At 44.0% G+C, this 23445-nt stretch overlaps 2 protein-coding genes across 4 annotated transcripts in view; one reads left to right on the top strand and one right to left on the bottom strand.

Moving 5' to 3' along the window:
* Positions 1–660: 660 nt before the first annotated feature.
* Positions 661–21068, bottom strand: RWDD4 (RWD domain containing 4). 2 transcript variants are annotated; one of them, XM_084760154.1, is made up of 7 exons: positions 20802–21065; positions 16057–16137; positions 9611–9720; positions 9374–9530; positions 7920–8037; positions 4909–5094; positions 661–2913 (listed from the first exon to the last, which is right to left on the bottom strand). In XM_084760154.1, exons 1-6 carry the CDS (start codon positions 20823–20825, stop codon positions 4988–4990), a joined length of 597 nt encoding a protein of 198 aa, XP_084616280.1. In that variant the 5' UTR covers positions 20826–21065; the 3' UTR covers positions 661–2913; positions 4909–4987. The 2 variants fall into 2 exon arrangements, with proteins under 2 accessions (XP_084616280.1, XP_084616281.1); XM_084760155.1 differs by lacking the exon at positions 16057–16137 and having other exon boundaries at positions 20802–21068.
* Positions 21069–21296: 228 nt separating this feature from the next.
* Positions 21297–23445, top strand: part of TRAPPC11 (trafficking protein particle complex subunit 11) — a 42716-nt gene continuing 40567 nt past the window's right edge. The window contains exon 1 of one of the 2 annotated variants that reach the window (XM_084760141.1): positions 21297–21416. Coding sequence is in view for 1 of the 2 variants with exons in the window: in XM_084760140.1 (XP_084616266.1) it covers positions 21545–21552 (8 nt within the window). In the remaining variant the exon portion in view is untranslated. Of the gene's footprint in view, positions 21553–23445 lie in introns of both variants that reach the window. The other variant, XM_084760140.1, reaches the window with a different exon arrangement.

Below are 23445 nucleotides of genomic sequence, written 5' to 3'. Positions count from 1 at the left end.
ACCTGCTGAGCCCCTTAGCCAGCCCTGGTACCATCTTACCGTGGCTGGAGTGGATACTGGAGCAGAGAGCTTGGGGTGGGGTGGGGGAGCCTGCATAGAGACCCATAGTGCCAGCCCTGCCTACTGTCCTGAGCTCTGCTGGTTCCTCTTCCTAAAAGTTCTATAGCCTTCCAGAACAGTGCCACCAGCTGGGGAACAAGTGTGCCAACACACGAGCCCTTGGGGGGTCACTTCATACTCCAGAGATTCAGGCTGAAATCCATTTGTGGAGTAACTTCTGGATACAGTGTGTCCAAAGTTCAAGGTGGGTCCCCTTCCTCAGGGCCCTCGCTGGACAATGGGTCTCAGCCAGAAGCTCGCAGACAGGTCTGTGTGTAACTTCCAATACTGCGCTGACCCTGGACTTGGCCTCTTTTCTTCTGAGACCATGAAGCTGTGGAAGGCCAAGCTGTCTGTAAGGTCCACACTGCAATTCCCATGTACTTATTTTGCGCATTCCTTACTTTCTTCTGAACTCTTGGAATATTACTTCTTTGGCTGTAACATTTTAAATGGTTCCCGGCAGGCACACACGTCTCATACCGTAAGATTATGCTGCAGATTTATAAAGTTATCGATTCTTTCTGAAGTGAATTGAAACAAAACATACAGAAAAAAAAATCACTGTAATTCAGACTTTATTGCTTATTAGTCATGTCATTCCATACAATTTTAAGTAAACAGACGTTGAGAAAATAGACTGGGCGCATTACCAGATGATGGCAACACTGATGAAAGTGTTCAAGTGTTCATAGAAGGTAACAAGAGGCACCATTGCCACCGTCTGCCCCAGAGATTTGTACATTTCATAGAAAAAGAGTAAAAATAGTTCATTGGCATTTAACTAGCATTGTTCTCTGTACCTAAGAACCACAATAACTTTGACCAGTGAAATAACCTTTCGAACAGAACAAAATACTTTTTTACCAATGTTACAAGATTTTTTTTTTTTAACCAAACAATCCAAGATGACAATAGAAACTCCACAAACAGACGTTTGGAAAGAAAAGATGGCATAAGCCTGGGTGTCCTCAATATTAATCCAAGGAACAAGGCAGGTGCGGCTGAGGCTTTCACTGTAACTACACTTACTTAACAGCTCATACAATGTAACTGATGCCTAGGGGAACTTTGTAAGACCCATAGGTGCATCTGCTCTTATGCTAAGGTAACTTCTTTAAAAGTTAATTGATGTGTAAAACTGGTACAAACACCAGGGTAAGACTTGGTGTTCTAACAAGGTGGGAGCACACCGTAACTCTCACACAGCAACAACTTTCCTAGTAAAACTACAGCGAGTTTCCTTCTCTAATGATTTTGAAAACCAAGGATGTGTAACAACGGTTCAGTGTGTGAAAGACTTGGAGATATATATATATATTTAAAGGCAGGTTGAAGAACACATTTGGATACTTGAAAAGACGCTATGAAAAACAAAAAAAACCAAAACAAAAACAAAAACAAAAAAAACCCCTCCCAAAAAAAACCCCACAACCTCCCAAAACCAAGCACCCAACCCCCAGATTCTAAATGTGTTTTATGCTGAATCCACTGAAAGACCTGTTACCCAACAACAAAATGTCATAATAGCAGACAATAGAAATTTATTAATACCACTGTCTCCAACAATACAAAAATTAAATAGTAAGGCATCTTATACTCTTATCCTGGCCTATGCAGCAAAGAGAAATATTTTAAATAAGAGCTCGAAGTTATTCAAATGCTTTCTAAAGTATTTGGCAAATTTCTTGTTTTTGTTTTCTTTGCTGTATGGTTATTTGTGCACGTCTGGTGTCTATGTTTGCATTTGTGTGCAGATGCACACACGTATGCTTGTGTATTGAGGCCAGAGATCTATGTTAGGTGTCTCTCTCTTTTTTATTTTTTATTTTTTTGGTTTTTTTCAAGACAGGGTTTCTCTGTGTAGCCTTGGCTGTCCTGGACTCTGTAGACCAGGCTGGCCTTGAACTCACAGCGATCTGCCTGCCTCTGCCTCCCAAATGCTGGGATTAATGTCTCTCTCTTTTGTTCTCTACCTGAGCCAGGAAGCTCAATGATGGCAGGCCAGCAAGACCAGGGAGCCCCCACCCCACCCCTGTCCCTGCCTCCCCGGCTCTGGGTTTCAGGCGCACACCTGGTTTTTCCTGTGGGCTCTCGGGATCTGAACTCAGGTCCTCATGCTTGCGCAATGAGTACTTTACTGACCGAGCTGTTTCCCCAGCCCCTCACTTCTTATATCCTTTTATTAGTCATATAACTGAAAGCTCTCATGATCAAAGACCTTCATACAAACTAAGAGAAAAGTATAAATAGATACTAATTTATTACAGAGAAGGGATTCACTGTTGAAAAACCAAGAGGAACTACAGGGAGAATCATGTAAAGCTCAACACCAGAACTCAGACTTCTCTGACGTATCTTACGCTTTGTTATTTAAGAGAAAGGAGACGATGACTCAAGGTGAGTCGCCTATTTGTATGGGTCATGCTGTGGACTGCCAGAGACTCGGAACAGGGCTGTACTGAGCTGAACTGTACTGTACTGAACTGAAAGCAGCTTTGTTGGCCTTTAAAAATGATCACATCGCTTGGATGAGATGGTGAAGGTACCACCGACCCACTGTGCGGAGCATCTGAACAGGTACACTTTCACCTTTTATTAAGGCAAGTTTGTGAAAATAATTGACCACAAACGAATCTCTTCATGGACTTTGCACTTATATTTTTCAAGACGCATACCAAAAAACCTTGTCTTGTAAAAAGCCACTCAGTACTAGAAAAAAAATGAGAGATGTTGAACCAGGCTACTTTTCCAAGGTTGTTCTTGATTTTCCTGCAGGTGCTAGTCATCATCTTTAGAGCCAGTTTTGCTCAACTGTTAAAAAAAAAAAAAGGATACTAAGTATTAAGGAAAAGGATGACAGTATCTGAACTAAACAGAATCAAAACTAAATAAACAGTAGGACATACAGTCATGACAATAGGACAAGTCATGAGAGCTTAAACTTGTAACTGTTTCTATATGTAACTCTAACTCTAGGCCATATTACTTCCAACAGGTGTAAAACAACCCCAAAGGCCAGTTCAACACAACAGAGTTAAGTGGGGGATATCCTCCCCCCTTTTTTGTCTCTCCCCCACCCCCACCCACAGGGTCTCTATGTAGTCTTGGCTGTCCTGGACTCACTTTCTAAACCAAGCTGACCTCACACTCACAGCCATCCGCCTGCCTTTGCCTCCCTGGGATTAAAAGTTAACACACTCTTAAACTATAAGTGTGAAGGCATAATCGAAATAACAACTTTACAACTTGCTGGGCTTCGTTCTGCTTCCTGATAAAAACCTTCAGAAAGAGTTGGTGAATTTGGGAATGAAGCAGATTAATTCTCGAACAACACAGACATGACTGTGAACAGGATTAACTCATCCCATGTGAGAAGAAGCGAGGACTGCAGAGACGGCTCGGTGGCCAGGAGCACCTGCTGCTCCTGTGGAGGACCCAGTGGCCAGGAGCACCTGCTGCTCCTGTGGAGGACCCAGTGGCCAGGAGCACCTGCTGCTCCTGTGGAGGACCCATGTTCAGTTCCTGGGACCCAAACTGGGCAGCTCGCAACCACCTCTGACTCCGGGTCCAGGGGATCTGACACCTTGTGTCCCTCACAAGCACCTATACGTACATGCAGACAAGTAGGCACATGTGTACATACTCATAAATGGCCAAGGCAGTGGTTTTGCCAGTAAGGTGCTTGCTGCTAAGGCTGACAACCGAGTTCAGTCCTTAAGATCTACATGGTGGAAGGGGAGAAACAACTCTTTCAAGCTGCCCTCTGACCTCCGTACCCATGCTGCAGCATGTGTACACACACAAAATAAATGTAATAAAATGATTGAAAAAGAATATGAGGGACTATGGGAAGCAGCAGCCATGAAGGGTAAGAGTTCCCAAACCATGGATATTGTTAAATAAGTGAAGGTGTTAAAGACTTACTGTTTTTAATATAGGTTACGGTTGCTGCATTTAGAATTAAAACGAGCATTTATTCATATTAAACTAACAACCCAATGACTTTGTGATGTGTATGTGTGTACATACGTACATATGTACATGTTTGTGTGTGTGCACACACATGGATACCATATGTCAAGTGGCTTTCTTGATTGCTTTTCACATTATTTTTTGAGACATGGTCTCACACAAAACTTAAGAGTTCCTCTTTAATCCCAGCACTCAGGGGTGGGGGGTGGGAGCAGAGCAGAGGCAGGTGGATTGCTATGAGTTCAAGGTGAGCCTGGTCTACAAAGCAAGTCCAGGACAGCCAAGGTTACCCAGAGAAACCCTGTCTCAAAAAACCAACCAACCAACAAACCAAACCAAAAACCAAAACCAACCAACCAAACAAACAAAAACCACAACAAACCCCAAAATAAAAAAAAAAAAAGAAAAAGAGTTTATGAATTTAGCTAAGCTTGCTGGGCAACATGTCCTGGGGTTGGCCTGTTTCTGACCCCCAAATGCATGCCGCCAAACCCAGCTTTTTATGTGGATGGACATGCAAACTCAGGGCCTCCCGCTTGCACACCAGGCCCCTGACTGACTGAGCCATCTCTCTAGTCCCTCAATAATAACTACATTTTCTAAATCAAGACTTAGAGTGGTGCTGGTTTCCCGTTTTTTTCAGATCTCTTTATGATCCAGCTCAACCGGAAATGGCTGGATTCGCACAAATCTCTTCCACAGCGAAGCTGAGCGCAGGATGACAGCACAGCAGAGGGACCAGGGCCCAGCTTCTAGCTACAGGGCTCGCTCTTCTGAGAAAAGAGCCTCGAATACCGAGGAAACAGAGAACGTAAAGACTTCAAAAATACTTACGTGCTGAGTCCAAAGATGCAAACAGACAGCCGGAAACCCCAAAGGCAGCAGGAAGGAAAATGGAAAAATACACATTTCGTTATTTGACAGCAGTAACTTTAACAACTTTGAAGACTTGAATGTAAGTATGCCATACCTTCACGACATCGACCCAGTTCCAGCCTCGAGGAAGCTCTCCTTTGTGATCTGGAGGACAAAATTGGGAACTTTACTAAGCCCAATAGCTATTTAAATGAACTGACACCCTAGCAAGTAATACTTTTTATACTATTGCATACAACAAGTAGATGGAGGGTTTGCATCGAACACTACTACGCTTGAAAAAATAGTTTCGCATTATCTTTGTGACCTTAAAGCGCCACCCTGGAAGTACCTGCAAAGTATGTGAGACACAACCCCTTTTACAATTCACCCCTACATCCACTCAAGAAAAAACGTTACCAAGGAAAAGTGAGGGGTGAGATGGACGCACCGCCCCCTACAGGGGCACAGCACTACTTCCTGTGAGGCCAACGCTCATCTGAGGAAGAAGCTTCACGTCAGGTGTGGTGGCGCACACCTTCAATCCCAGCGCTGGGAAGGCAGAGGCGCACAGATCTCTGAGAGTTCCAGGTGATGATTTATAACAGTAGCAAGATTACGGCTATGAAGCAGCAATGAAGTAGTTTTATGGTTGGGGGCCACCACAACATGAGGAACTGTGTTAAGGGTCGCAGCACTAGGAAGGTAAGAACCACGGCTCTCCTGAGAATGCCTGAAGCAAAGCTCACAAGGACTCACATGTGTTAACCTAGGTTGTCCGCATGTGCGCTATGGTTGGGTTGCTTGGTGTTCTTGTCCGATTCCTATGTGAGGGAGGGGCTGCCTTTATCTTTTGCCTGCCTTTGGGAACCTTTTCTTCCTACTCAGTTGCTTTGTCTAGCCTTGATGTGAGAACACATGCCTGGTCTTATTGTGGCTTGTTACGCATTATTTAGTTGGTGTTCCTGGGAGGCCTGGTTTTTTCTGAGGTGAGTTGGTGGTGGTGGGAATCTAGAAGAGAGGGAAGGAATGTGGGGGGAGGGGGAGACGGGGAGAGGGGAGGGAGGGGACACTGTAAACCGGCTTCATGTAGGCTACATGTCTCATTTTATGAAGCCTTATAAACATTTACATTCGAAACAAGTACTGCCAGGCATGGTGGCTCATACCTATAATCCCAGCACTTGTGAGGCAGGGTAGGTGGATCTCTGTGAGCTCAAGGCCAGCCTGGTCTACAAAGTGAGTCCAGGAGGACAGCCAAGGCTAATACAGAGAGACCCTGTCTCGAAACCGCCCCCACCCCCCCACCCCCTGCCCCCCCCCAAAAAGAATCTTATGTCATAAGTCATATGAGGGCACATGGTCATATCATCAATTTGGTTGCACAGGCTAACCTGTTGTTTTGTTTTGGTTTTTGAGACAGGGTTTCTCTGCGTAGCCCTGGTTGGTCTGGACTCTCTTTGTTGATGAGGCTGGTCTCAAACTCAAAGAGATCCACCTGCCTCTGCCTCCCGAGTGCTGGGATTAAAGGCCTGTACCACCACACCCGGCTACAGGCTAACCTGTTAAAGTTGTATTTAGTATGGAAGTTCTCAGCCACAAACTCCTACATTGTCATCCTGGGGAGATTAGACCTTGGTAGGGCATCATCAAAGGCACAAGCAAGGGGAGATATTATTTAATGAAAATGAGAGGTAACTGACACAGATGTTAAAATACTCTAAAAAGACAGTAAGCAAACTTCTAGGAAACACACTACAATGGCTAATTAAAAAAAGAACAACAACAAACAACTCACTTATTTACACTACCACTGCCTGACTCAAGACTTTTATTTCACAAATTGTTCCAATTTCAAAATCTTGTTCGAGGACCAATATAGTATTAGTTCCTTTTTATTCTATCATCAACAAACATTTAACAAAAATAAATCTTTGATCCCTTCATAAAAGAAAGGGCTGGGGCTGCAGAGGTGACGTGGCAGTTAAGAGCACTTATTGCCCGTATAGGATCAGAGACTGGTTCCCAGCACCCACAGCAGGAGGCTGCCTGCAATTCCAGCTCTAGAGGGCCTCCACGAGCACTGTACATACACGTGTATACATGCACGTGTGTGCACGCACACATGCACACACACACACGCACACACACACACACACACCCTAATGTAAGTGTGTGTGTGTACATACAACAATGTTCTCCTTTTCCCTACTTGGGAAAAATCAGACTGATGCCCATTTGCAGATTTCCAGGTGCTAGAGAAGAGAGCAAACAAACATCACTGTTGATTTGAGCTGGAGGTTATGATCCTTTTCTTGAAGAGTCTGTTTTCAGACGCATGGGAATTCTGTTCTGAAATCTTATTGTGTAATAAGTCAGCTACAGGCAAAAATACACTAAATAACTGTGCTAAGACAGAATGAGGCAATAAACTGCAGGTGAAAACTGTTTCACACAGCTTTTGGTGGTGCACACCTGCCACACAGGTAAATAAAGTCCCACATGTTACAGTGTGTAGGCAGGACACTGTACAAAATGCTTTGTCCATTTTTCTTATGTTCCTCAATGGGAATATTTATAATTACGTTGTGACTCACTAGCTTTTCCTCAAATGACAATTCATAATGAAGTAGCAATAGATAGAGTATTTTTGTACTGTGACCAACAGGTCTCTGACTCAGATGCTCCAAGAATAGACTAGGGTTTCTGACTCAAACGCCCTAAGAACACACTAAAGAATTAGCTGGGCAATTGTGCAGATCTTTAGTCCCAGCACTTGGGAGGCAAAGGCAGGCGCATCTCCGTGAGTTCAAGGCCAGCCTGGTCTACAGAGTGAGTTCCAGGACAGCCAGGGCTGTTACACAGAGACAGCCTATCTTGAATACAAAACATAGAATTAATCTTATAAATCTAAACATATCAAGCACCCATACCACAGCAAAATCAATCCCCTTCCAGTGATAAGAGGGACAAAGAACAACAGTGCAAACCTGTTTTATCCGCCAGCTTGCGTTTCTGAGCTTTTGAAAGTTGCTCTTTCTTTTCTTTTTTCTTACTTGATGGGGCTGTGCTGGGAGTTTCAACTGAGATGATTTTGGCTATAGGTGTCTACAAGAACAGAAATAGATTTTAGACTCACACCTTAAGACCTACTGGATTAGACTAAACTAAACGCAGCCACATCTCGAAGGGAATGGTGGATTTTTTTAATTTACAAAACTAAAGGTGTTATTGCCGTTATTCACTCATTCAGCCAGGCATCCTTGTGCATTTGGCCTTGCTCTTGCAGAGGCTCATTTTCATTTTTTCTTTTTCTTTTATTTAAAGAGTTATTTTTTCTTATTATGTATACAGTGTTCTGCCTGCATGTACGTACAACTGTAGGCCAGAAGAGGGCATCAGATCACATTACAGATGGTTGTGAACCACCAAGTGGTTGCTGGGAATTGAACTCAGGATCTTTGGAAGAGCAGGTGGCGCTCTTAGCCATTGAGCCATTTCTCCAGCCCCCAGAGGCTCACTTTCAATGACACAACTTTAGGGCAGCAGTGGAAGCAAGACCTGAGAAAGAAGTCCAATTGCCCACGTTTATGTTGAAAACCTAAGGTTCTAACTAATTGTCTAAATTACTGAGCTCACTGTCTTATTGATGAATCTTTAGAAAAATCACACATCCCATCCAGGGCTTCTTGGTTTCTGAAGAAAATCTTTAACATATTTGGGCTTGCTTGGTTAGCATTTATGTTAGCTAAAATCTAAAATACTTACCACAGGACAAGCATGCTATGACTACATATAGCATTTATTTGAGCCTTACCACAGTCTTCTAAACTGGACATGATTATAATACCTCTTAACCAACAAGGAACTGAGTACACAGAGATTAAGAAAGCTGGCCAGGGGCTGGAGAGACAGCTCAGTGGATAAGAGCACTCACTGACTGTTCTTCCAAAGGACCCAGGTTCAATTCCCAGCAACCACATGGCAGTTCACAACTCTCTGCAACTCCAAGATCTGACACCCTCACACAGGCATACAAGCAGCCAAAACACCAATGCACATAAAATAAAAATAAATAAATAAATTATTAAAAACAACAACAACAACAACAAAAAGTGGTGGCCAAAATCATAGGGCTAAAAGTAGTTCGGGGAAAATCTGAACCCTTTTGAGCCTCAAATGGAAATATGACAAGACTTGACATACGCTATCATGCCTCGCTTCAATTTTGATGGTTAGAAGTATTTTAACCGTTCCTGAAGTATAAAAATCGACAACATAATTTCGCTTTCTCCATGAAATTGAGGAAATCTAAGATTCATTGTCCTCACTTAACTCAAATATAATTTTCTCTTTAAATCTGACACAGACTCCTAATTTTCAAAAAACAACTAATTAATATGGCCAGACCAAAACCACGTGCCAGCACCAAGCAGGCACTCACTGCATTCGCCGTGGGGTTCCCGGGGTGGTGGCTCTCCATGAATTGTTCCTTATTGTCCTTAGCGTACTCGAACAGCGTGTAGGTCATGGCGGTGCCGAGGTTCACTTCCACTGCCTCCTGCAGTTTGGCTAAGATACTCTGCTTTACAGCCGGGGAGCTGCAGGGCAGAGAAACCGGACTGTCAAGAGTCAGGGACAGAGAAGAAAACGAAAGAGCAATGAAAACAAAACCACTCACATGGTGTTGTTAAAAAAGGCGTTCATGGATATCACGGGGGGCGTCTGGGGATACGTCTCCGTCCAGGAAACCTCTATCAGGAAGGCTTTAGGATCCCCGTCTTCACCTATCTGAAGAAAAGGGAGTCTTAAGCTTGCGGGAAATGATTAGAAGACCCAAATTACTATCTTCAAAATGATTCTTTCCAACACTCCTTGTTCAAAACCAGGGCTGTAACATGCTGAGAAGTTCAGAGGTACACATTAGGACCAAGCAAGGGCGAGGGGGGTAGAAACACTTCCAACTTTTACTCTAGTCCCATCCTGCTTCTGGAAGCTTCATTCTGCTGATGGCCCATTGCTCAATCAGCTGACAGCTTTTTCTTTTTCATTCCCCCCTCCCACTTTTTCTTTTTCTTTCCTTCTTTCTTTCTTTTCTTTTTCTTTTTTTTTTTTGAGACAGGGTTTCTCTGTGTAGCCCTGGCTGTCCTGGACTCACTTTGTAGCCCAGGCTGGCCTTGCACTCACAGAGATCTACCTGCCTCTACTTCCCCAGTGCTGGGATTCAAGGCCTGCACCAGCTTTTTAATACCAAGGATACATTTTACATTTTTTGTTCCTGGAGGTGAAGACATGACATCAACTACAAATAACAAAATGATATTGGAGCTGGGTGTAGTGGCACTGGGAGGGAGAGGCAGGGGAATCTGAGCTCGAGGCCAACCTGGTTTAAGGAGTTATACAGAGGAACTCTGTATCGGAAAACAACAGAGGCAATGGACAAAAAATAATTCTTTGCAAACTTGAACCACCTTGTCTTTTGGAGACTGATACATGCTGCTCAAGTGGCAAGAGGCCAGAAAATGGAGTGTAAAACGGAGACAGGCAAAGCAAAGACCGAAGAAGAGGAACGCCTTAGGCCACAGAACAATTCCTGGAAAGAATGTCTTCTGAGCTGGGTGTGGTGGCACACGCCTTTAATCCCAGCACTTGGGAGGCAGAGGCAGGTGGATCGTTGTTGAGTTTGAGGCCAGCCTGGTCCCCAAAGCGAGTCTAGGACGGCCAAGGCTACACAGAAAAACCCTCTCAAAAAACAAAACAAAGCAAAGAATGTCTTCTGTTTTGTCAACTTTTTATCTAAAATGCTTTTAATCTTAAGGAAAAGCTAACGTGGCACCGTAACCCTCATTGGTGTATATATATTTATTAAACACTGCACCCCGTTTCTTTGTCATTCCTTTCTACTGCAGAAATGAGGACCTACTACTCCTTTAACATGTATGATTTCCCCCACTTTGGTTGTTTTGTTTGTTTGTTTGTTTGTTTTATTTTTGAGACAGGGCTTTTCTGTGTAGCCTTGGCTGTCCTGGACTCGCTCTGCAGACCAGGCTGGCCTCTCAACCGAATGGAAAGATGGCTCAGTGGTTAAGAGCAATGACTGCTCTTCCAGAGGACTCTGGTTCAACTCCCAGCACCCACACGGCAGTTCACAACTGTCTGGTCTGTAACTTAAATTCCAGTGGGCCTGACTCTCTCACACAGACATATACGTACGCCAAACACCAAATGTACATAAAAATAAATAATAAAAAAAAAGTCATGTGCCAACACCACCTTGGTCTAGCTTAGACTCTTTTTTTTTTTTTTTGGTTTTTTGAGACAGGGTCTCTCTCTAGCTTAGACTCTTAATGTCATAAAAGACTTTTAAAAAGCCAGAGAGAGAGAGAGAGAGTTCTATTAAGGTAGACTAGAAAGATATGATAACCAAGTACAATAAACCTTCAATGAATTTTAGATTTTGGGGGAGGAATTGGTGTTAATCAAAGGATACTTTAATCATAGTTTGGGAATTTATAATATAAATTATATGTTAGGTGAGATTTTTAAATCAATATTGAAATCTTGGTGGGTATGATGATTGTCTGCAGCTATAAAAGATATTCTGAGATTTTTTTTTCACCCATAAATAACTAAAGACATTTTCAAATGCTTCAATAAGGTGGTCGCACACACCTTTAATCCCTGCACTGAGGAGGCAGAGGCAGGCAGATCTCTGTGAATTGGGGGCCAGCCTGGTCTACAGAGAAAATTCTAGGGCAGACATGCTACACAAAGAAACCCTGACTCAAAAACCAAAAGAAAAATAAATAAATAAAAACAAAAATAAAATGCTTCAACAAAAACCAAAGTGGGAGCCGGGCATGGTGGCACACACCTTTAATCCCAGCACTCGGGAGGCAGAGGCAGGCGGATCTTTGAGTTCAAGGCCAGCCTGGCCTATAGACAGCCAAGGGTACACAGAGAAACTTGAAAAACAAAACAAAGAGTCTAGTCCAATTTTCTTGCCTAACATCCCCAAATATAGATGACTACTTCCTCTGTTCAGATCCAGATGGACCATTTTGTGAGGAGAGGTGGTGCGGCAGCTCTCGCTGCATCCTAGCAGGAATTACCACTGGGGATAATATCTTCAGTGTAGAGGTAATGAAGTAATCTGTGCAGTAATAGCAGAAAACTACGTCACCACCCTGTTTCCTAGCAACCTTTGCCTAGAGATTTTAGCATCTGTTAATAATGCTTGCCTGAATCAAGCTTTTCACTTCAGAGGCTTGTGAGATGGCTTAGAGGGGCAAAGGCACTTGCTGTAAAGCCTGGAGACGTGAGCTAAAACCTGGAACCCACCTTAGTGGAAGGGGACAAGGAATTAATAGGTACTGGGCATGCATGTGCCTCTCCTCCAACACACATACACACACACACACACACACACACACACACAGTAAAATAATTAGAAAAAAGTTTTACCTCAAATTATTATTTGTTTCATCTTTATATTCTGCCCATCTTTCTTCCTTTCCTTCCTTCCTTCCTCCTCCTCCTTTCTCTGTGTAGTCTTGGCTGTCCTGGAGTTGCTCTGAAGACCAGGCTGGCCTCGAACTCATAGTGATCTGCCTCCCTCTGCCTCCCTGAGTGCTGTGATTACAGGCATGTGCCACCGTGCTCGGTTTCCCATTCTCCTACGGTCAGCTACATTCTGTGTCAATGAACGCTGAGGCACAGACACAGCATCTAGTACATGTGAGGACCCCTTGATATGTCAGTATGAGTCACTCACAGTCATGAAGGATGCAGTAGAAAGTGTCAGATAATCCACGTGATCACCAAGTCCTTACTCAAGGCGTACTTAGAAACAGACTGCCAATGTCTCACGGTATTAAACAGAGAGGCAGGACCACTCCTGTCTTCAAAGATACCTAATGATTTAGAGAATCGCAGAATGGATAATGTTTAAAAGTAAAACGAGGCATGAAGTGATGATGAAATTAATTCTGCTTCAAACTAAGGGCAGAGACACACTTGAGCCAAATATGTCACAGAGGAGGTTGATTTAGGTCCTAGAGAAGCCAGATGGGTAAGAGATAGAGATGAAGAGCTACAATGTATCCAAAGACAATACTTAAGGGGGACAAGATGCTGAGGACTGGATTAGCTGGAGGCCTGGCTCCAATGCTAAGAGCACTCGCCAGGCAGGGCTGTGGCGGTGCATGCCTTCAAATCTAGTATTAGGGAGGCAGAGGCAGGTGGATCTCTGTATATTCAAGGCCAGCCTAGTCTCCCTTGGGAGTTCCAGGATAGCCAGTGTTACACAGCGAAACTCTGTCTCCAAAAAACAAACAAACAAAAACCAAAAAACCAAAAACAAAAAAACAAAACAAAAAAACCAACAACAACCCAAGATAAAACAAACAAGAAAAAGAGTACTTGCCACTGTTCCAGAGGACTGGGGTTGGGTTTCCAAAACTCCCACAGCAGCTTACAATAACCAGTAACTCTAGCTCCTGGGGATATGGCGCCCTCTTTTGGTCTTTAAGAGTACCAGGCACACACGATGCACATACACACAATATATCCAGGCAAAACATTGATATAAACAAAATAAAAAAATAAATGTTTTTTTAAAAAGTGGCCTTTGATTATGGAGTGAAGAATAGAGCCATCACCATTCTATAGGAATGAGAAGCCCAGGAATAAACCTCTTTAAAAAGGCTATGGCCAGACTACTTAAATGTTTCAGACAGCTAACGAGCAGTCTATTGAACTGGCGGCACAGTATAAGAGGGAGTGGAAGAAAGATGTAGAAGCAGGGAATCATTTAGGAGCCTGCTAAACTGCTCCGTGAAAGAAGAGAGGGGCCGACTAGGCAAAACCCTGGCTCTTCTCCTTTGACTGCTGACATGCTATCTCCAGAGCTAACATACATATGCAGAGCGTCTGCATATTGTGCTCAGTACATCACTGGTGCCGTTAATGGAGATGTTCAGGAAAGCACACAGGAATTCTCGGTGCCTTTTTGGTAAAGAAAAGATGGCAGTGGTTGGGGGAAATCTGAGAAGGCAGTTGGACTTAAAACAGAAGGGCCCAGGTCCTAATTCCACACTGACCTTTGGCCATTAAGAGTTCCCTAGCTATCCAGGCAGTGGTGGCGCACGCCTTTAATCCCAGCACTTGGGAGGCAGTGGTAGACGGACCTCTGTGAGTTTGAGGCCAGCTTGGTCTATAGAGTGAGTTCCAGGGCAGCCAAGGCAACACAGAGAAACCCTATATAAAAAAAGAGTTCCCTAGTTGTTGAAATGAGGACATTGATAATCACCACAGAAACAAACCTCTGGGCATGCCTGCGAGGGGTTTTCTAGGTTGGATAAACTCAGGAGGGAAGACCTACGCCAATGTGGACACCATTCCACAGGCTGAGTCAGGCTCCGGGTCAGGAGAGCGAGAACTGGGCCGAAGTGTTCTCTCTCGCTCTGCTTACTGACTTTGGCACAATATGACCACAGCCTCACACAGGATACTTCCGTCATGACTTCCCCGCCACTGATGGACTGTACCTTCAAACTGTGAGAGATGGCTTAGTGATTGAAAGCACTGATTGTTCTTCCAGAGGGCCAGGGCTCGATTCCGGGCACCCACATGGCAGCTCACAGCTGTCTATAACTTGACAGCCTTACACAGACATACATGCAGACACAACACCAATAAATAAAATTTCAAAAAAAATTTAAAAACTGTAAGCCACAAATAAAGCCTGAAGTTTTATTTTTTAAAATATTTATTTATTATTACTGTGTATGTGTGGTAGGGGGCATACATGTACCACAGTACACAGGGGACAGCTTTCTGGTCACTCCTTGCCTTCTATGTGGGTTCTGGGTTTCCAGTCCAGGCAGTAGGGCTTGCGCAGTAAGCATTCTCATCTCTTTAATCCTAAAGTTGCTTTTGGCAGCGAGTAAAGTAACAATTCGGATGGCGGCAGCACAGAAACAGTCAGACCCGAAGAGGATCTAGGAATTGCTATAGAGCAGCGATTCTCAACCTGTGGGTTGGGTTACCTCTGGGGGTTGAATGGCCCTTTCACAGGGTCATCTAAGACCATGGGAAAACACAGATTTTATATTATGATTCATAACAGTAGTAAAATTATAGTTATGAAGTGTAGCAAAAACCATTTTATAGTTGGGGGGGTCACCATAACCGTCAAAAAGGGTCACAGCATTAGTAAATTTGAGAACCACTGCTATAGAGAATGCATTCCCCCCCCTTGTGAGATTGAGGTAAAACAGTTAAGAATTCAAGGCTATCCTGGGCTACAAGGTGATGCTCTCGCTTATAGGAAAACAAACAAAAGAAAACTCATTTCCTGTTACTGTCCACAATACAATCAAGTTTGAGGATTACATATCAATATCAGCTATGGCAAGAGTTTAGGTAACACCATGTAACACCCACAATTTCTTTTATCTCGACCATTTTATAATCACGACAATTTTCTTTTTAAGGCTCTGAATTAGGCTAGAAAGATGGCTCAGTGGTTAAGAGTACTGGCTGTTCTTCTAGAGGACTCCGGTTCATTTCTCAGCGCCTACATGTCAGCTCACAGTTCAGGGGCTCCAATGCTCTCTTCTGGGCCCTGTGAGCACCTGGCATGTATGTGGTACACAGTCATAGTTGCCAGCAAAACACCCTCACACCCTCACCGACACAGACACACACACAGACACACACACATGCACACACAAAACAGGTTCTGAATTTAGTTTTCAAGTGTTATCAATAACAATGTCAGAGTGATGAGTTTTCTTTCACATGTGTCAGGAGGGCTGAGGAGACGGCTCAGGTGTTACTGCCCTTCCAGAGGACGCTAGTTTGCTTTCTAGAATTCACCTTTGGTGGTTCACAACCACCTGCAACTCCAGCTTGAAAAGATTTGATGCCCTGCTTCTGGCCTCTGTGGGCACCCCCCCCCCCCCCGCCTACACACACAGAAAATGAAAAACAAATGACTTTTAGAAAAAATAAAAGTTTCAGAAAGTTAAACTGCGAAGTTAAAGGACAGAATCAGGTTTTGCAGAATCTCTACATTCTTCGCCGTAGCACAAAACCACATGCACTGTGCACGCTGTGTCTTACCCTATATTGAAACGAAACTGGACTTAATTCCCGGAAACTATCATCTCCTTCATAGATAGAACGCAAAGCTTCTAATTCCATCTGGAAAAAAAAAAAATCAATGGGATTTGTTGAGTGGCACGCATGGGAATAGAACAAAAATCTTTAGCTTCTCATCCGAATTGACTCAATTATGTAAAATGTGGCCTAACTTATTGACCCCCCAAAACACTTATATGTGTGCGGACCAACACAGCACATTACCAACAATATGTCTATAAGAGTATTTGTCAGGCATTGTTAATGATTTTTACATTGTACCAGCTCACTTAATTCCCCACCCCGCCCCCAAACTAGACTGGAGAATAGAAAATGCACTAAACTGGGAAATGAAAATTAGGAAGCACAATAGTTCTCCATTTAAAAAGAACATAACAGCCACAGGGAGGCAGAGGCAGGAGGATCTCTGTGAGTTCGAGGCCAGCCTGGTCTACAAAGCGAGCCCAGGACAGGCAAGGATACGCAGAGAAACCCTGTCTCAAACAAAACAACAAAACAACAAAAGACCATCACTTATTCTTGTGGTCATTTTCATAGAGTAGTACACAAAAGCCCCAAGAAGAGCATCTGTAAGGATCCTGACAGGACCAGCTCAAGATGGCTGAAGGGATAAAAGAGGATGCTGATTTGTAACTCCTGCCTGGGATTTGCTCTTGGACTACTGTGGCCCCTCAAATGAGAACTCTCAACCCCTGCGAGTGACAGCTGAATGTTGGAGAAACAAATATTTGGGTATCTGTTTTAGTTTTTAAAAACTGTCATTAATTCTACAGACTAAAGATGGTGACCTGGATTATTCTCCATGTACAAGTTTTAGACTAGATTATAAAGAAATAGGACACAACACCTGTGAGAGTTTAGAACTTAGGATCCACCAAGCTTCACAAGACATAGCCTAACTCTGTACATTAGAGAAAGTCGTTAGACTCAAACTATTTAGATTCCAGCAAGGATGCATTTACAGACCAGATCAGAGCCCAAACAATACCAAACAACAACAACAAACCCCACAAAAACCCAAATTGGATTAAAGAATGTAGTGTAACTCCTGCCATAATCTTTTTCCATATTTTAATTAATGACTTGGTCAGGAACAAAAAAGAGAACACAGGCTTGTTAAAATGCAAAATAAGATGCCACCCTTGAGTCCTTTAAAATCAAGCTAATTTAACTGCGTAAGTAGACGTTGCATTGATACCTAAATGCGTAAGTAGAGGAGAAGAAATGAGCTGCTTTGAATAAAGCATAAATGGATGGTGACAGTAAATCAGAGGACAGTGTGATGCCACTGTGTAGAGGAACGTTAAGTCCAAACATGGCTGTTCTGGCCAGAGATCACATCCAGAGATCTTCTAGGTCTGTGGGATCCGGCTGGAATACAAACACGCCTTTAATTCAGGAGACAGAGACAAACAGATCTGTGTTCAAGGCCAGTCTGGTAAAGAGCAAGTATCAGAAAGAAAAGTGTAGGTCCAGACATGGTGGTACCTGCCTTTAATCCCAAGCGAAGGTAAAGTTAGTTTGTAGAAGGAAGCACCCATGTTTAAAAGTGAAATCTAATTGAGTGGCAGAAAAGGTGAGGAATCCGAGAAGATTTGACAGAATAGGATACGGCCAACTCTTAAGAAAAGAGAGAGAAAAGGGAAGCTACTTAAAAGGCAGTTTTACAGATCGAGGAGGAAGTTTTACAAGGACAGTAGTAGAAAGACAGGTTGGAGAGAGAGAGAGAGAGAGAGAGAGAGAGAGAGAGAGAGAGAGAGAGAGAGCGCTCAGGTGAAGACAGAATGAACCAGAAAATGAGAAGAAACCAGAAGATTAGAGCAGATGCTGAAGTTAGTTTGAGGCCAAGCAGAGAAATTCTGGGCCAAGAGAGAAGCCAGATTGAGTAAGTCAGCTGGGAGAGGAGTTTGAGCCAGAACAGCTGAGTTGAACCAGCCAGCCCAGCGCTCAGAAAGAACAAGTAAGGGTGAGCTTATTAAGCAGTAAGGCTCAGAGGCTGAAAACATTCTAGGCCTAGGTTAGATTGTATGGAGGCTAGAAGCTTCCAGGACTAGGCCTAGGTTAGCAGCCTTAGGAAGCAATTAGCCTCCCAGACAACAATTGAGCCAGGAGAATAAAAGTTACTTTTCCACCACAGTTTCAGCATAAGCAAAGGGAGATCCTGTTCACACATTCAATTTCAGGATAGCCAAGGTGCTAAGATATTTGAAGAAAAAGCAAACAGGAAACACATGATGTTTTTGTTGTTTCATTTTATTCTTCAAAGCCAGCATCTTCAAACAACTGGGCAGGAAACTATCTTCAAAGAGCCAGACACTGCCCGGTGTGGTGGAGCACGCCTTTAATCCCAGCACTCGGGAGGCAGAGACAGATGGATTGCTGTGAGTTCAAGGCCAGCCTGGTCTACAAAGCGAGTCCAGGACAGCCAAGGCTACACAGAGAAACCCTGTCTCAAAAACAAAACAAAAGAAAATGAAGGAGACAAACCTGTTCTTTAGGATCCCAAGTGTGGGATCGGAACGGTCTAGTGAGAGAACAGGTGATGTTAATTCACTAGACGAGCAACCACCTCGTGCAGGAGCTTATTTGCTCCCAGATGAAAAATCCTGTGAACAGACTCTGGGAGGAAATATATAAATGAGCCCAGAACTGGCGGCGGGGCCGACTGGAGACTTGGGATAGATTTGGCTGTTCATAGCTGCACTTCGAGACGCTGTTAGAGAGAACCGCTCGAGGGAAGGCTTCAGAGCTCCGGCTCCTGCTGAGGCTCTGGGGTCTGGTTACCCCAGGTTCCAGTGGAAGAAATCCTGCAGCTTCTGACAGGAGAATCGTTCCTTGGAACTGATATCCTTAAGGTTTTGTTATCGTGTCCATTAATCCTCATTTCCTACTGTTTTGGTTAATTGGGTTATAATTTACGTAGACTCGGTAATTGTTAATAAAATATTCTGGTTAAGAAAATTGAGTCTACAACAAAACAAAACAACCCCCACAAAGATCCAGACACATATCATGAGGAAGAATAAAGCTCCATTGTTAAAAAACAACGGTTGCTGGGCTCTACCACAGAAACTTGATTCATTAGGTCTGAGGTGCAGTCAGCCCCCAGGGGTGGTGATGGTCTATCGGTCAAGTCCAAGAAGTGTTAAACTGTGCTTGGCTGCAAGAACTATTTTCAAATTGACACATAATACAGTTGTATTTATTGGGGCTGGAGAGATGACTCAAGAGTTCCCCAGAGGATTTGTTTCCATTTCCAGCACCCATTTGGTGGCTCATGCGTCCAGTTCAGGGTATCCAACACCCTCTTCTGGCCTCTGTGGGCACCAGACATGTGAGTGGCGCCCATACATACATGTAGGCAAAACAGTCATGTACATAAAATACAACTATTTTTAAAATTGTATTTACTTATGGGGTACAATGCAGCCCTTTGAAAAGTACTGTAGGCTCAATTTTCTTAACAATTATACTTTATTATGAACTCACTAACAGTGTACCTCATTTAGAACCCAACTTACCCAAACAATAGGAAAAGGAGATTAAAGAACACAATAATGAAACCTTAAGGATATCAGTTCTGAGTAACCATTCTCCTGGCGTAGTCAGCAGGATCTAAGCAAACCCGCAGTTCAACCAAGGTTGCTGCTGGAACCTGGACCAGCAGCTGAGGCTGGAGCCAAAAGCCTTGAAGCCTTCCCTGGAGCAGTTCTCTCCAGGAGCATCTCTTGGAAGTGTTGATGAACAGCCAAAACAATCCCAAAGTCTTCTCTCAAGCCTCCTGTTTTGGGTGGGTATATATATATACACCTCCTCTCAGAGTCTCTACTAGGATGTTTACACCTGGCAACATCCAAGCTCCCTGAGAAAGTGGTTTGACTTCTAAGTGGAAAAACATCCTGCTCTCTCGCTAGTCTGTTTTCCATCCCACAATTGGGGTCAACACAAAAACATGTTTATCTCTCCTACAGTGTACTTATTACACAATGATCAAATTAGGGTAATTGACATATTTATCACCTCACATTTTCAACCATGTATTTGTCAACGAGCCACTCTCTTCCTCATCTGGACACATAGAATTAGAAAGTTCTGTGGCAAACGATTTATAGCATCCATCCCCTCCAACTCTATATCAAAACGACACTTTCAAAAATCAAAGAGCAAAGTATACAAAATTCTGATTGTGATAAATGGATGCTCAAAACATTTTATGTTCACTCAACAACAGATTGACGACCGGACTTCACAGAGACACCAGGGTCATTCTTTTTTTCACAGATTTTTTACTTCCTCAAGCCTCTCTACGAGACCACAAGTTTAAAAATTTTAAAGGCCATCAGATTTTAAGACAGAATCACTCGACACACAAGCGCCTTGAAGCCACACACGGCATTTTAAGGACAGCGAGGTGCACCAGAGTCGTGGACCAAGGACACTCATTTTAGCAAGGAAATCTGGGGAGATCCCCGGGGTTGAGGGGGAAACAAAAAAGACAAATGAAGAGAGCTGGAGTCTGAGTCACACGTGATCCATTCATGCTTGCTGCCCTCACTGTTACCGGGTGCCATCTGGCAGGGGATCGGCTAACGTGGGACACCCGGGCAGGCTACGAGAGCTCTCAGCACGAGGGACACGTGCGGAGCCCCGGGTGCCCCACGCTGGAACCCGCGCCGGGACTGGGGTGTCTAGTCCTGGGTTCTCACCTCCTGGTCCTCGTTGGCACCCATCGTGCCGGGTGCACGGCGATCGAAACCGCGAAAGGGAGGCCGGGGCACCCCGTTTCCACGCCTCGGTCTGGGGAAATCCTCCTCGCAGCCGTGGATACGAGCTCGCGCGTTCCCGGCCCTCGGCAAAGCCGAGGCACTAGACAGTCGACTGTGGGTCGGGAACCCGGGATCGCTTTAACTGGGATCTCGGGAAGCGGGATCACCTTAAACTGGGGACACCCAGACCTCTGACCAGCAGCGGAGGGGGCGGTAACGAAGAGGCCCTGCCCCATCTCACGATCACTTCTCCTATTGGCTTCTTCTTTCTCCGCCCCCAGCACGTTGTCCTGTAGGAAACGGAGCACCTGCCTAACCCGGAGCTCGGTTCTGTTCCGGGACTGGTGTAGAGAACTGTCACTCAGGCCCAGGAAGTGCTTCCTGTGCCAGCGGAGGCGGGGAAAAGGAAGTCTCGCCTTCTGCAGCCGGCTCTGAAGCTTGGGCTGTCGGGATTCGGTGGCCGCGTTCTGTGACGCCTCTGCGTGGCTCTCCCGGTTCTCTCGGGGCTGACGGCGACTCGCCGTAGCCGCAGCAGGTCCAGGGCGTGTGGCCTGGGTGAGTTGGGCCCAGAGACCTTCCGGGCCAACCCGGCTGGCTTGGGGGCCTGCGTTTTCCTGTGGCGTCCACGGGTGCAAACTTGACATTTCTCCTTCAACTGCAAAGAAGAAATCGCGTACTTCTAGATGGAGAGGTGGGAGTGATGGAGAAGGTTGCGTCCGTTTCTAGGGCTGTGAGGTTATTCTCCTTTCCCAGTTGCAGCTATCAGAGCTGAATGCTGCGACCCTGAGGACAGTGTCTTCACCCAGGTTGTGTTATCTATCCCCTTTCCTTCACCAAGCTATGCTCCTTCGTTTGATCTTTTTGCAGTTGGATGTCTCTGAATCTTTGCCTGCTAGCCGACATCTTGCCCTTTGAACCACCTGTTTATTGATAGCCGTCTTCTTTAGCAGATACTTTGATTGGGCTAGCTTGTTTCTCTTCTACGCTAGCTGTCACATTATTTCCCTGATGTTGAGGACTTACTTTGGACTTCTGTATTGTACCCTCCTTGTCAGTAGTTTGCTTTGTTTCTCCATTATTTTCCAGGAAATCAGGAAAGTATTTCTTTCCTGTGTGTCATTGAATTCTATTCAGTCAGCACTTGTCCTGCCCCATCCCTTGGAAATCGACAACATAAGCAGGGCCATTGCAAGTGCCAAGCTTGTAAGGCAGACTGTGGCGGCAGGGGTTGCTGATGCAGTCAGTTTTCATGACGTTGTTGGAACAGATTGGCTGTAGCCGAGAGCTACACTGTCAGGTGGGGTAGGCAGTAGCCACGGGTGACTATAGAGCCCTTGAAATTGTCCAGTCTGAACTGAGGCATGCTATGAGTATAAAATACACGTAGACTTTGAAGACTGTACACAAAAAGCTCACCGATAACTTATAATGATGTTTGCAGAATATGTTTGGCTTAAATGGCACATAACTAAAATCACAGAACTTTCTCTTTCTTTTTTTTATTTTGATTTTTTTGGTGTGGGATGGAAGTTGACATCGCCATAGTCCTAGCTGGGCTGGAGCTGCCCTATAGACTGTGGAATTTGAAGCAATCCTTCTGCCTCTGCCTCTTGAGTGTTGGCTTTACAGGAGTTTGCTTTCTGAGCCTGCTTCTCTTTTACTTTCTAATGTAACTGCCAGAAAATTTAACATTATTTATGTGACTCGTACTATATTCCTTTCTTGCAGAACTAATTTAAAAACGTTGTAAGTTATTTCAACTTCCTCTCTTGTCCACTCCACATTCAAGGACCACAGCCATTTCTTTTGAACCTCTGGAATTATTCAGGGAAATAAGTGCTATCACACTTTTGTCCAAACTGTTTGGTGTTAGGCAAATGTAGTAGCCATAGTACATTTTGACCACTCCTAGGCTATTTTGCTCTTCATCCTAAAATCCACAGAATTAATGCATTTCTTTGTCCCCGTAGCACAGCCCCTCCCAAAAGTCTTTCAAAGCACTTCTGCAAGCTTATGTTGTAGATGTACGTCATTTCCCCGGTAAGCTTCCCAAATCATTTTTCAATGCCTGTTGCTCCTTTAACACTTAAGCAGGAGATAGCTAACTAGTAAAGGTGATTAACTTTTCAGTTAGAGATAATCCATATTTCAGGGAACAAGTGGCATTTTACAGTTCACTATTCTCCTGCTGTGTTTTGTGTAGTGTGGTGGTGACAGTCACTTCTTTAAAGAAGCATATGATAAGTCCTTTCAGAAATAAGGAATCATTTTTAAAATATGGTGATTGAAATAAGCACATTTTTATATAAGCATTTTCTAAGGTCAGCGCACACCTGCATTTATTGTAGAGTTAGCTATAGGACATAACAGAAACATGTTGTACACTTTTTCATTCATTGCCAGTGTTTCTCCTAGAGATTTTCTTTTACCTATTACATCGTCTTATATTAGGAAAAGCAAGAAAAAAGCTATTAGTTAAGGCACATGTTATTTGAATTCTATTCTAAACATTGAGAAATTAGATGTTTGGAATTCCAGAGAAATCAGAGGAAGTTGGATTTCTTATATATGTAAGTCAATGAGC

Source organism: Acomys minous (genome assembly GCF_964271855.1).
Source record: "Acomys minous genome assembly, chromosome: 15".
NCBI lineage: Eukaryota > Metazoa > Chordata > Mammalia > Rodentia > Muridae > Acomys > Acomys minous.
This window is presented reverse-complemented; position numbering and strand designations above follow the sequence as displayed.